Source organism: Candoia aspera, chromosome 3, assembly GCF_035149785.1.
Source record: "Candoia aspera isolate rCanAsp1 chromosome 3, rCanAsp1.hap2, whole genome shotgun sequence".
NCBI lineage: Eukaryota > Metazoa > Chordata > Lepidosauria > Squamata > Boidae > Candoia > Candoia aspera.
This window is the reverse complement of record NC_086155.1, coordinates 94,859,827-94,873,119: the sequence shown is the minus strand read 5'-3', so window position 1 is coordinate 94,873,119 and position 13,293 is coordinate 94,859,827. Positions and strand designations below refer to the sequence as shown.

Sequence of the window (13,293 nt, the reverse complement as noted above, 5' to 3'; positions counted from 1 at the left end):
CTCTGCAAAATACTCAATGTACTCAGTATGACATAAAGAGAAGACTGATTTCAAACCACAGCAAAAAAACAAAACAAAAAAATTCAGGGGGGTTGAACTTGCAATGGGAAGGAGATAAAAAAGTCTTCATTCATTTCTACTCTCAGAAAAATGCTTGCTCTCCTGTTCTGGTGATGTGGTAACTTGGCAGTGCAAATAAGCCCCTTGTCTCATCAGCCAGAATAATAATTATTATCCTTCTAAAAACTTTGACAAATCTATGTTGAACTATAGCAATGTTATTCTAGCAATATAATTATCTCTGTTTTATAAAGGTACTGTATGTCCCTTGGAGAGAAAATCAGCAGATCTGGAGGGAACAGTCCAGAGCTAACTTTATAGCTAAAAATTGAAAATTAAATCCACTGGGCTACCTCCATGGTGACCTACTGTTATATGGAATAAATATGAACATGAAATTAACACATAACAAAAATGTTTTTTGCTTAATAACCAATGCTACAAATTGCATTTTTTTTCAGTCACTGTTTTTGTAAAGGTGAGAATAGCTCCATAGGTTAGCTTAAGCCATGCAGAGACTTTGCTGGCAGCCAACACTAAGTACCTTGTGAAGGTAAATTAAACACAAACGTTTTTAACACTAAGAATTGTGTATCAATCAGAATCTGGTTTGGGATCAACAGTTTAAACAGGATGAGGAGAGAGGGAGATAGATTTTGGTAAATATTCTTTCAGCAGAATGTATAAAAAAGCCCTTGTGAAGTATAACAAGACATTACTTCTGAAATTTCATTTTAAAATAAATTTATTTTCAGATTAAGTATCCTTTTCATACAGCTAATAATTATTTTGGAACCATCTGACATCATCTTATTATGGCATCTTTACACCTTTATTTAACCCCTTTATTTAAAATATAAGAAATCTTCTATAGGATCTGTTTTTAATAGTGCTCATCATATGTTTAAATATAAAGTCATTTTCTCTCATCAACTTAAGTTCTATAAGGGGCTTTTAAGAACAACCAACTTTGGAATGCAATATTGAAACTCCATTAACATTAACATGTTACAACAACTTAATCAAGTTATAACACCTTAAACAGTGTGTAATTAGAGTAACCATATGCAGGATGCCTTTAAAACATATTTCCCTTTAAACAAGACACAGCTTTTTAAAAATGAAAGTTTATAGCTAGGATAAACCTTCATGTGATGTTCTACATACATATTATATAGGACTTGGATTAAACAGATTGTGGCAAACACAGATTGTGGCAAATCCTCACATTTTCTTGATGAATTATAGCTTCTTTCATTATCATCTGACAGCCTTAAAATTCTTTTCAGTACAATATGACCTGCTTTGTCAGTTGCCATCATAGTACACTCTTAAAAGTTTTAAAGCAATTATTTCTATGCTGTTTGTTTTACAAGTGAAGGCCTTGATTTAATTAATGGCTGAAGAAATAATTACACAAGCACTCTCTCATATGTATTATGGATCTTTTTAAATAGAAACCATCTGCCACAACGCTGTAAGGATGGTTCTATACCTTTTGGGGGAGATGGGCAGTAGCAAAATTTGAATAATAAATAAATTGCAGTAACACATAACTCCACTAAACTAATGGAGGCCACTATTGATGACATTTATGAGCTGGCAGGAATAAACCAATTTTGGGAAAGGTATGTAGTCAGATCTATGCCAGAGGTTTCCAAACTTTCTGGTTTCATAGTGCCCTTTGTGTCTCAGTAATTTTTTCACAGTGCCCTGCAATTCGCAAACTGTGTCCTGCGATGCCCTGGGGCATTGTGGCATACAGTTTGGAAACTATGGATTTACAGTAACAGAAACAGTGAACTCACACAGGAGTGCTGTGGGATATTTTAAATTTTAAGGGAAACTCAGTGATACTAGACAAGCAGTTTGTGCACTGTCCAACAGAGGTTGAATATCACTGTGTTTCCCTTGGAAATTTAAAATATCCTGCGGTGCCCAGGTGAGTTCACTGTGGCACCCTGAAATGCTGTGGCACACAGTTTGGGAACTGTAGATCTATGCACAATTCTGGCTGCATAGGTTTACAGTGGTCTCCAGTAGAAAGGTGGGTTGGTAGAGTGATGTACTGTGATGCCTCCCTCAGATGGGACTTTGAGATGGGACACAACTTCTTAAGTTATTCCAGGGCTATAAATCATTAGTTATCAAGAAGGGGTGGTGAGCTATGATTAGATAGGAGACCTGAGTAGTAACTGTGCTTCTGAGAAGAGGATAAAGGAAGGAAGATTGGTAGTTCCTAATCTGGTCACTTAAGTTTCAGCTCTGAGGATTCCAAATCCCAGAGAGCCCACAAATGATCACCAGTAGCAGGAGATGGCAGCAGGCAGGGTAAGGATCATCACCATTTGCCCCATCATTCTTCCTTTCTGATTTTTAAAAGTACCTTAAACTCAGTCACACACCAACATACAAGGAGAAGGTTATTACCCTTTTGAATAAGTATGAATTTTCTATAGCTGAACCAGGAAATACTTACTCTATTATATACATCTAGGGTACACCCATGGTCCCTTTACACATTGTTTCATAAATGGTGATGATAATGGGTGCTTACGAAATCCCATTTTACACTCAAACTCCATCCAATAATCTGATGCTCTCATGGAGGTTGACTTAGTTATCCACCTCAGCTTAATATTGTTGTGGTCCATGTCAGTTTCATCAGCTCTACAAGTTTCTGAAGAATAAATAAATGTACTTATATATTAAATTGAGGAAACCCACAAAAATGTTGTTGAATAACAGAGTAATTAACAAAGTTACAATTTACTGTACGTTTATGTTTTATGTTAAATTATGGACTTGGTGGTACAAGTTTTAGGTAGAACACACAGCTAAACTGAAGGGGCTAATCATCATGTCAAACAAGTTGATTTCATCAGACTAACAGAACTGCTGTACCTGTCAATCAGATACTGATTGTGGTGGTCTTAGACTGTGGTCTTCTGAAAAAGTTCAGCTTTTGAGGAAAAGTTGCTGTTGCAAATTAGGTATTTCCATTTATACTAAAGAATGATTATTATTGTAACTATATCCCAATTTTGAAGTTTTTATTTGCACATATGCACATATGCATACACACACACACACACTATATATATACATATACATATACATATACATATACATATACATATACATATACATATACATATACATATATTATGTGTGTGTGTGTGTGTGTGTGTCTGTGGGGGGGATGGGTATATGTCTGAGTGTTCGTGTGTTTGTATATATACACACACTGCATGCTCCCAACTAACAGGCTATCCCACAGCTGTTAACAAATAGAATCAATAAATAAATGTTAGGTACAGAACATTTTAAAAAATACATAATAAAATATAACCATTATAAAACTATCTAAAAGCATAACCAAATATCATAAAACTACTACTTCATAAAAATATTTTAAAAAATAGAAAATACATTAAGAATATATGGCAAATTAAGATCAGGTTCTAAAATGGACATAACTATTATGGGAGAAAAGCTAAAGAATAAAAATATGTCTTAAGCATAATAAAAAAGAAGCTGACCATATTGATTAGGGAAGAAAATTCCAGAGTACTGGTGCCAAAACATGCCTCTTTTCAGGGCAGCACCCATAGAAGTCCTTTGTCTGCAGAACATAGCTCCTGGGTAATAATATATCGAAAGCCATTTTTTCAAGTGGAAAGGGCCTGAACCATGTAGGGAGTTAAATGCAATAACAGGCATATTAAACTTTGCATGAAAGGTGACTGGAAGCCAATGCAGTTTAGCCAAGACAGGTGTTATATGCTTACACCAGAATGCCCCCACCATGAGCCTAAATGCTGCATTTTGGACCTACTGCAATGTTTGTATTTCCTTCAAGAGCATCCCCATGTGCTGTAAAGCATCCCCCATGTGCTGGGCTATATTAGTCTAATCATAAGGGAACCAGTATCTGAATAATAGTAGTCAGGCTGGCCCTCATCAAAAAGGGGCATAACTAGTATATCATCTGTAGATGGTCCCTGGTGCTCCTAGCCACCATGCTAGGTGTACTTGGGGACAGAATAGAATCTAGGATTACTCCCTGGTCTTGATCCCATAATGGAAGAAAATCCATTCAGGGCCAGGAAAGGCTCCCTTAAATTGACTGAGAGTTCCTCCAAGCACCAAACCCTCAGATTTGTCTGGATTCAGTTTCAATTTGTTACAAACCTACCCAGACTACAATGCAGTCCACACAAAAGCCAATTCAGGAACTTGGCATCACTGGCAATGATGGAAAAGAGAAATAGATCTGGGTACTGTGACTGTGCTTAAGATCTTACTTCAGCTTTCCTTTGCTTTACAGACCTGAGAAGTTCATAAATGCAAGGATTGGTCACAAAGTTACTTTTTCATCACCATTGCTAAACAAGGCACTTGCTAAATGAGGACTACCTGTAACTGCATGAGGAAGCTGTCTCACAAAACTAAACAGTATGGCTGAGATAGCACTTTAACAAAAAATATTTTCTTTGACTACATTCTACATATACTATAACAATGGGATCCATGTCTATTAAATTTTAATATATGTTTCTCACACTCTAACATAACTAAAACAATATAATCCAGGGGAAGGCTAAGGAGTTTTGCCAGTCTTCATTTAAAATGTCTACACTCCCAAGAAATAAAGAATAAATTTAGATTCTAGTCAACAATCTTCTTGATTGCATATGTTTTTATATTTCATGAAGTAGTGCATTTTTTTTAGTTTTTCAGGAAAATACTGTAAAGATTTGCATTTTATGATATTGCTGCCCTCATGTGGCGTGGCCTCACAAGGATATCAGAGAAAATGGCCATTTTTGCCATAAGAAGGTTATTTTGCCATCACAACAAGAAGGATCAGAGTTTTAAATTCTACACTTACGAACACATCTCGGCACACCTCTCCAACGGCCATTCTCACACTTTGCAGCTGGAGTGCCCTCCATTTCATACAGCCTGTAGCACTGATATATCACAATTTCACCTGATAAGAATTCCTGTCTTGGGTTCGCTAGAAGCAATGCATTACCAATAGCGGGTGGAGGACCACAACTTGCTGGAATCTCTACAATTAAAATTTTGAATAAACAGATATATTAGACTGACTAACAAGTAATGTCAGATCCAAGATACCATTGTACTGTACAAGACCATGAAAAAAACAGAATGAAAAAAAATGAGTCTGAAGTCCAAATTTCAAAGGACTTTTTCCTATTTAATTTATTATTAGATTCTATAATATATTCTGTGACTGTTGCTGCTCCTGTTCCATCATCATGAGAGAGCATTACCAAGAAATATCCTAATCACCATTATTAGACTAAGATATATTTTCTTTCATTATAAACAGTGATAAATTCCGATAAACCACAAGAAAATTTCCACAGTCATAAAACTATGAACAAAGACTCGTTATTAAAAAAAAAAATTATAACTGAGTTCCAATCCAGCCAGGTCATGAAATAGAGTGATTTCCTCTCTATATTTTAGGCAGTTTCTTTTGTACCACAGATGTCTCAAAGTTCTTCCCATTTTTGGTTAAAAAATACTCCAAAGGATACAGTGGCCTATCATAACCCAGGAGGTGGATCTTTCCAGTAATTCCCAACTTCTAACACTTCTGATCTCCCACTTTATCTGGCATTTAACTTTAGAAGGTGAAATAATCAGTTATAATTTCTACCTGCTGTTCCCATTTTCTCCCCCATCTCTGTTATGAATTCTGCATGGTATTAGGACCTATTTTTTCCAGAGAGGAACCATGACCCAGTTATAGAATTACTTATGGTTCTACTTTCTATTCCAGGCATCTCAAGTTAACAGAAACTCAGGTAATAGGACTAGAAACATGTCTGCTTGAGGATGCAAGTAGCTGTGCTATGGGAGACATGTCAATCTTTTTGTTTTGTTTTTTCTGGAGATGTACATCTTTTCTGAATTAGCACTGCCAGGTATAATATATATGTATGTTAACTATTGCCTGTGCATATTCTTTATAATCAAGTTTTTTTAAGTGAGATATTTTTTTAAAATGAATTCTTAACTAATTAATAATAATCCTGAACTAACAGAATTAATTAATTACACTTGTGAGAATCAAAATATTGTAGAGTTAGGATATTTTCATAAGACGTAACAAGACTATTTTTCTTAAATGACAATATACAAAGTTGATGTCATCAATAATTCCTAGATAAATACAAAATATCATACTTATGAAGATTTACAATCCTAAGAAATTCACTTTACTGGTAGCCCATTACCATTTTGTTAGCATGAAACAATAGCATTGTAATATATACTTTAGAGGTATGTTCCTCCCATACTAAAAATACAACAAATTGGACTGGATTCAGATTTAGTGGAATTCTTTCAATAATTGGGATACCATTGGAAAATCCTATAGATTTCAATGGACATTCAATGGAAAGCCAGTTTGGTGCAGTGGTTAAGGTAGTAGGCTAGAGAACAGAAGACTGAGTTCTGGCCCTCCCTTAGGCATGAAAGCCAGCTGAGTGACTTTCATGGGCCAGTTACTCTTGCTCAGACCAACCCACCTCATAGGAGGTAGGACTATTAGGTAGGTTTACCACCTTGAGCTTGTATGTATGTGTATATATAGATTTGCCCATTGTACATGGTATATGGATGTGTAAATGACATCTGAGCTTGAGATTGCCAAGAATATATTACGGATATATATTTCTTTACTTGCTCAAATTTTTAAAAAGCACACATCTTGTCTAAGGTTTAATACCCTGACTGGAATTCAGCGTTTTATATTACAGGCTAGTGGAGTTTGCATCTTACCTGGCTCAGTAAGTAGATTGATCAAGTCATCATATGCAACTTGCCTCTGCTGGGATACTGAAAGAGTAATGTGGAATGCAAAAAAGGAGATACTAAATTTCAACATACCAACTTCTGGAGGGAGAAGAGCTTAATTTCTATTACTGGAATAAGTTAAAGATCTTTTCTGCATTGATAAGCCTTGCCATTTCTTTGGAAATGAACAGTCCCTTGCCTATCTGTAATTCATCTTGAACAAAATGCAAAGGCAATGGCTACTTCGCATTTTCATTTATTGAGAATGAGAATATGGTGCACTTTTCAAAGGCAAATCACTGATTGTTTCTGAGAAGGGAAACATAATTAGATTCTATTACAGAACCATTTGTAAGTCCTTCTAAGTATCACAAGGAAACATCAGCTCATAATAATTGATTCTCAAAGAGAACCTTTTTTCAGTTAGACTACTTTGCAGCCACATTGAAATCAATGAATGGAATTGTTATGTAAACTTAAGTATTAAATTGATTATAATGATAATAATTAAAATGAAAATGAAATTAAGTAATTTCAAAGTCTGGATCCACTTCAATATTAGTTGAGCACACTTTCTGTGAAACTGTTTCCCTTTTTCCTTTCTACTGAAAGTTTTTTCGGGTGTTTTGGAAAGGAGATTACAAGTCAGGAATAGTAGTGGGGCTTTTTCCTTTGGCATAATTCATAGCTAGTAAGGCAGTAGTAACACATTTTTCTGCCTGCTTTTCTTAAGATACACGGTATATTTGACCATGACCATGAAGGCTACCTGATCTCAATGAATTTCTTACTGCTTTGGCTTTTCCCCAGCACTTGCACAATGACTTCATATTTGTACACAACAGGCAGTGGTAGGGATGAAACAAAGAACCCCACGAGAGATGCCAATCTATTAGCTAACTCCAAGGCTGCACACATACCCCAGCAACATTGTTCAAAAGCAGTAGTCTGGTATCCCCTCATATATGAGGATTATTAAATGATTATTCAGAAATTAAAGTGAAAAGAAAAACCCCATTCCCCACACCCGTACACACGCAGAGATCCTGGCCCTTGACCACATATGTGACACAGCACTTGCCATTTTGCATTATTGTCCCAGCAGCTATGGCCCTTGCCCTCAGAGAAAATGTAAAGTACAGCCCCCAATCATGAATGCTATTAATATTCTTCAGCTAGGCACTGAGGAATAAGAATAACAACTCCATTGTACGTTGTTCAACTGGGAAACATGGCAAAAATGCTGATGACAAATAATTTGAAGCATCTTAATGACTAGCAAAAGTTATTCTGCCATAAACTTTCACAGACTTTACCTACTTCTTCAGATGAATGGGGTTCTAATGGAAGATAAGAGTATAATATGTGTGTTTACATTTGTCAAGGTACATAGTTCAGTACTGAATCCCAGCAAAATAGTTTTGGCACATGAAAATCTTACAACCAGTTTTCCCTATCGAAAAATTATATACAGCTGCAACAAAAATAATTTGTTGGTCTTTCAAAACCTGCTAATTAGAACAGCTTTCTTACTTCCAACTAACAACTGCAGGACCGATGACAATCTTCAACATAGTCTTTCAGCTACTTTTAACATAATTAGCACTCTACCATCTGCATTTCATTTCCATCTAACCTAATTGTTTACTATTAATTTAATGATAAACACACACACACACTTTTCTCAGGCAATTAGACCATGAATCTGTTGAAGTGGAATATAGTACTCCAAAGTTTATAATAAAATTAAGATGCCTTAAGACACCACAACTGTTTTGAATACAACAGATGTACAGAGCCATCCTTAACGGTGAAGTTGCTCTGAGTTATGTACCCATTGCAAAATTCAGAAAGGGCCATCAAGCATTTTTGTGTATTACATTTCAGCATCTAAGCTGAAGAAAATAATTAAGCATCTAATCAATTAGATGCATTAATGCATTAAACACAATTACTTAGCCAATGGACATGAGCTGCAACATAAGAACGATTCTAGTACCTGATTTAGATACAAATATGGCAAATCACAGCATTTTCTCATGACATCTTCTTTTACACGACTTAACTTGAAATAATTGATATTTATCTCTGCTTTTCCTTTAAAAATACTAGCAGTCCATTTCCCCTGTAAAAAAAGTTAATTTTTACTTCTACTTCAATAACTTACCCTTCTGGAGAACACAGCACGTCCATAGTAGGACAGAAATTATATAGCCAAAACAGTTCATGTCTCAGTATTTCAGATTGTCAGTTCTGCACTGTACAGTTGGGACTTTTAACCACTGACACCAGTGACTGCCCTTGGGAAGGTTTTTCACCTCTGGGTCCACAAAACTGACTGTTTATTTGTTCATACTGCAAAGTCCACAATACTTCTCTCTTTGGCGGAAGCCTGCATTATAAAGCATTAAGCTATATACTTACCCCAGACAAATGTTCTTTAGAATTTGTCAGAGTAAAGTATTGTGGAGAACAGAGTTAAACACCTAAACTAATTCATTATGGAACAAAACCTACATGGGAGTTTTGGAGGTCTGCTCATTACTGTATAAATATGGTGAATGATCTTTACCAAGAAGCAGGGGGAGGGGAAATTTGAGCAAAAGAATATTGGGAAAAGCTGCCTATCCTCTATTTTGGGAAATTAATTCTTCCAGTTATATTTGTATGTGTAATCACTGCTGCTTATTAGATACAATACACACACACACAAATAGGACTTTTTTTGTTTTAAAAAGGGACCTGCTTGCCTTTAAGGCTTCTCCCACACCCTTCAGTTCAGAGCTTCCTTTAGTTTAAAAAAAAAAAAACTGAACAAGCCACAGCTGAGAGAGTAAGGCCAATTAGAGAATTAGCCAGTGGGAAGGCCTGGCCAAGGTTTCCTAGGCAAAGGGAGCATGGCAGAGTAATAAAATCATGCTATAAGAAATGGTTTTAGTACTAGTCCCCTTCATCCTGAGGCAGGGGTGATACCATCAGCTGATGGTGGGGTGGGTAAGGCTCAAGAAGGGCCCAGTGCTGGGGGAGGGGTTCTTCCCTCCACACAGGCAAAGGATGTGGTGGTGGTGGTGGTGATGTTTCAGATACAGGTAGTCCTCAACATTTGGGTCCTGCAACTCAGTCACTGTGCAACGTGGTTGCTAAATGGAAAATTACATGAATGTGACTGGGCTTATAGCCTTACTTCCTCTTCGGTTGTTAAGCAAAGTGATGTGGTTACTAAGCAAAAAAAATCACGTGACCACAATTTCTGATTTTACTTCCACCTTCTGTATTAATTCTGCTTGTCACAAGCCAGTTGCAAAGCACGCAATTGGTGATCATGTGACTGCAGGACGCTGCAACAGTTGTCAATGCAAGGATTGTTCACAAAGTTATTTTTTTAGCACCGTCATAATTTTGAACTCTTGCTGCATGAGGCTGTTGATAAGCGAGGACTACCTATAATCAGTCTACTCCCTCCATTAGAAACCCAGGGGCTGAGGGCAAAGGTCAGGGTGAAAAAGAAGATTCTTTCTGAATCTGAGACAATGGCATATGGTGGTACTGGGGACTCAGCAGACCACCCATTGCCACCAAACAAGCTTGCTGGTATGGTAGCACTCTAAGTTGTGATTAAAGACCTGTGTTGTGCTGTTTGCACCACTGCAATGTATAGGTGAGCAGGGGGCTTTTCCACCTTGGCAACACTTCAGACCTGTCTTGCCCACCTCTGGCATTGCTACACAGCCCAGATTGCTCACTAGCAGGAAAGCTCTGGCTCCCAAACAGCAAGATTATTGATAGAAATAATAATGGTAGGATTAAAACATCTATTTTTTTAAAAAAGATCTCTCCGCAGAGTTTGAAACAGTCATTTGACAGCAAGCAGTAGAGTGATTCAACAACAGCAGATGATAGCTTTGGATGACCAGCTATTCAGCATGTTGGAGAATGATAGAGTCTGGCACTTTCTCCATCTGATTACCCCAACTGCTTGATCTCCTCATACAGCAGCTTTACAGGCAGGCAGTGCCTACCCTAATCACTGATGCAGCAAGAAAGCGTTGTGAATGCTGGGAGCTATAGGCTGAAGTCCTTGTCCTCATTTTACCTCAGTCCAGTTGAAGTGGACAGTGTCTTCTTACCTCTTCCTCAGCATGCACTGATATCAGTGGGGTGAGAATGAAGGGATGTCTGTCACAGTAAGCCACAGCACTTCTCATGATGCAGAACCCAGGCCCTGGTGGGTACTGTTTCATGGTGGGGTAATGAACATGACTCACACAGCAAATGAGTTGAGCATAGTTGGGCAGCCAAATCTCAGCCAATCTTGGCTTCATAGTCAGGGGCAGTATGATCCACATGAAAAGGGCAGCCCGTTAAGATTCCTTTGTTAGCATCATCTGTGTTGCTCACTAACTGAATCAGATTGTAAGGAATGGCCTTGGTATGAAGAGATGATCTGGACAAGTGTGATAGATTGCTTATTATTTCCACTGAAATATAAAGGGGAGACAGATGCTATATCAGTGCCAGGTCAAGCTTCATTCATCTATATACCTGATTCCTCAAGATATCCCTGTCCAAGAAACACTATCTGTTATTCAAGCAGTTGCTGAGGATGAAATGGCAAAGCATTCAGATATTGGTCTCCTTTACCCCTGGGAGTGGAGACTCAGTGTCAAGGCAGTCTCTCTACTTGAGCTGTTCTTTTCTGCAATGAACCTCTTAAGTCAGACAGCCAAGGTTCTGCCCTTGGCTTTTTTCATAGAAAAGTTCTTAAGTTTCTTTAAGAGAAACTGGGCTCTGAGGGTGAGATAGCTATGGCAACCTGGGTTCCCACTGGAATTGTGCAGTGGATGAAGCCCCTGGGTTCTGAAGAAGCATTCGTGCTTACCAAACTCTATATTCCAGGGTTAAAGGGAACGATCATCCACACATATGGATTCTGCGATGACTGGGTGTTGTAACTGCCAATAAAAGAATGGCTACAGTGGGTTCCTTCTCCCAGGTATTACTCCAGCAGGAGGAGGAAACTGGAGAGAGGGATTTGGAAGGTGCAGATAAAGGGACAGATCTGAGGGAGCCTCAGGGTCCAGATCTGGGAATACCTCTCCCTGTTATGGAGACAGAGTTAGGAATAATTTTAGGGGCAGAGTAGGTTCATAATAGTGGGATATAAACAATTTGCAGAAATAAGTAAACTGATTTTAATCCTACCTTTTAACATTATTCAATAAAAGTCAATTTGTTCCATTATTCCTTTGTTAACCAGATATATCTTTCCACCCAGTTTTATTACTTCAGAGTAATGTAAGTATAATTCTATTCAAAAGATAACAAAGTTCAGTTACTATTTCTGAGACAATTTGGTCAAGACATGTTTTACACTAGGAATCATGTGACTGAAATAATAATAATATCATAGGAGAGGTCACTCCAAATAAAAGTGATATTCTACCTGAAATCCTGATGGAGGAAAACTTAAGTTCCAATTTCTGAGGAACATTAGAAGGAGTGCTGAGAATATTCAGCATTTTTTAGATGGGGTGGTTCTGCTGGTTCTGGGATTGCTAGCTAACGTGACCTTTAGGAAAGCTGCTTTGGAGGTTTTTTTAGGAAATACATTTGGATTCTGTGGCACAGGTGATCAAGAACAGCATGTCTTTGCATTATAAACTGACTATTTATAAAATCTGATTATCTTGTGGCACCTATAGCATGTCATGGACCTTTATGGAAGGCCATTAAGATTTCTGTATTAGAAAAAGTACATCCTGAGAACCCAGTGCACACTTTTATTTTGTTAAGCAGATGCTTTTAAGAATAGGTTTAATATATAAAATTACTGTGGCTAAATAAACTTGCTGTTGTATTTGTCAGTCTCTCTGTTATCCTATCACTTAAGAGTAGCTGGAACATGTTGACTATATTGGTATATTGTTTTCTGCTAAGATTAAGGTTACTATGGTAACTAATCATTTTGGCCGGGTGAAGAGGTTGAATTTAATTGTCCTCTTTTTAGGTGTTAATAGTTGCATATCCTGAAGCGAGGGCAGTTTGCTTGTTACTTAGTTCCTTCTCTTTAGGCTTGCAGAGAGTATGCAGCTGAGAGAAATCTCTCCTCTCTGAGCGTGTGCGAATGCACAAAGCCTATAAATACGTTTTTGTGCTTTCTGTAAATAAATTTATTTTTATAGAAATGCCTGGTATGTGACTTTTCTGATCTCTCCTGCGCCAAATGCTTTCTAGCACTCTGCCAACAGATTAGTCCCAGATATATGAAAAAGTCTTGTTAAGTATATTGCTATAATGGTTGTTTCATTGTTTTAATTGTCTTTTTTATGATTGAACGCCACCCAGAGTCACTTGTTGAGATGGGTGGCTATAGAAATCAAATAAATACATACATAC

At 37.3% G+C, this 13,293-nt stretch overlaps 1 protein-coding gene across 1 annotated transcript; it reads right to left on the bottom strand.

Moving 5' to 3' along the window:
* Window positions 1–787: 787 nt before the first annotated feature.
* Window positions 788–9,306, bottom strand: LOC134493674 (complement factor H-related protein 2-like). Its single transcript, XM_063298394.1, has 4 exons — window positions 9,065–9,306; window positions 6,883–6,939; window positions 4,955–5,137; window positions 788–2,740 (listed from the first exon to the last, which is right to left on the bottom strand). Exons 1-4 carry the CDS (start codon window positions 9,123–9,125, stop codon window positions 2,544–2,546), a joined length of 498 nt encoding a protein of 165 aa, XP_063154464.1. The 5' UTR covers window positions 9,126–9,306; the 3' UTR covers window positions 788–2,543.
* Between the last annotated feature and the right edge of the window lie 3,987 nt (window positions 9,307–13,293).

Coding starts and splice junctions, on each gene's coding strand:
- LOC134493674 (XM_063298394.1), bottom strand. CDS start 9,125: ATGAACTGTTTTGGCTATATAATTTCTGTCCTACTATGGACGTGCTGT. Junction 6,940..9,064: donor GTGCTGTGTTCTCCAGAAGG/GTAAGTTATTGA, acceptor TTACTCTTTCAG/TATCCCAGCAGAGGCAAGTT. Junction 5,138..6,882: donor CAATCTACTTACTGAGCCAG/GTAAGATGCAAA, acceptor TTTTAATTGTAG/AGATTCCAGCAAGTTGTGGT.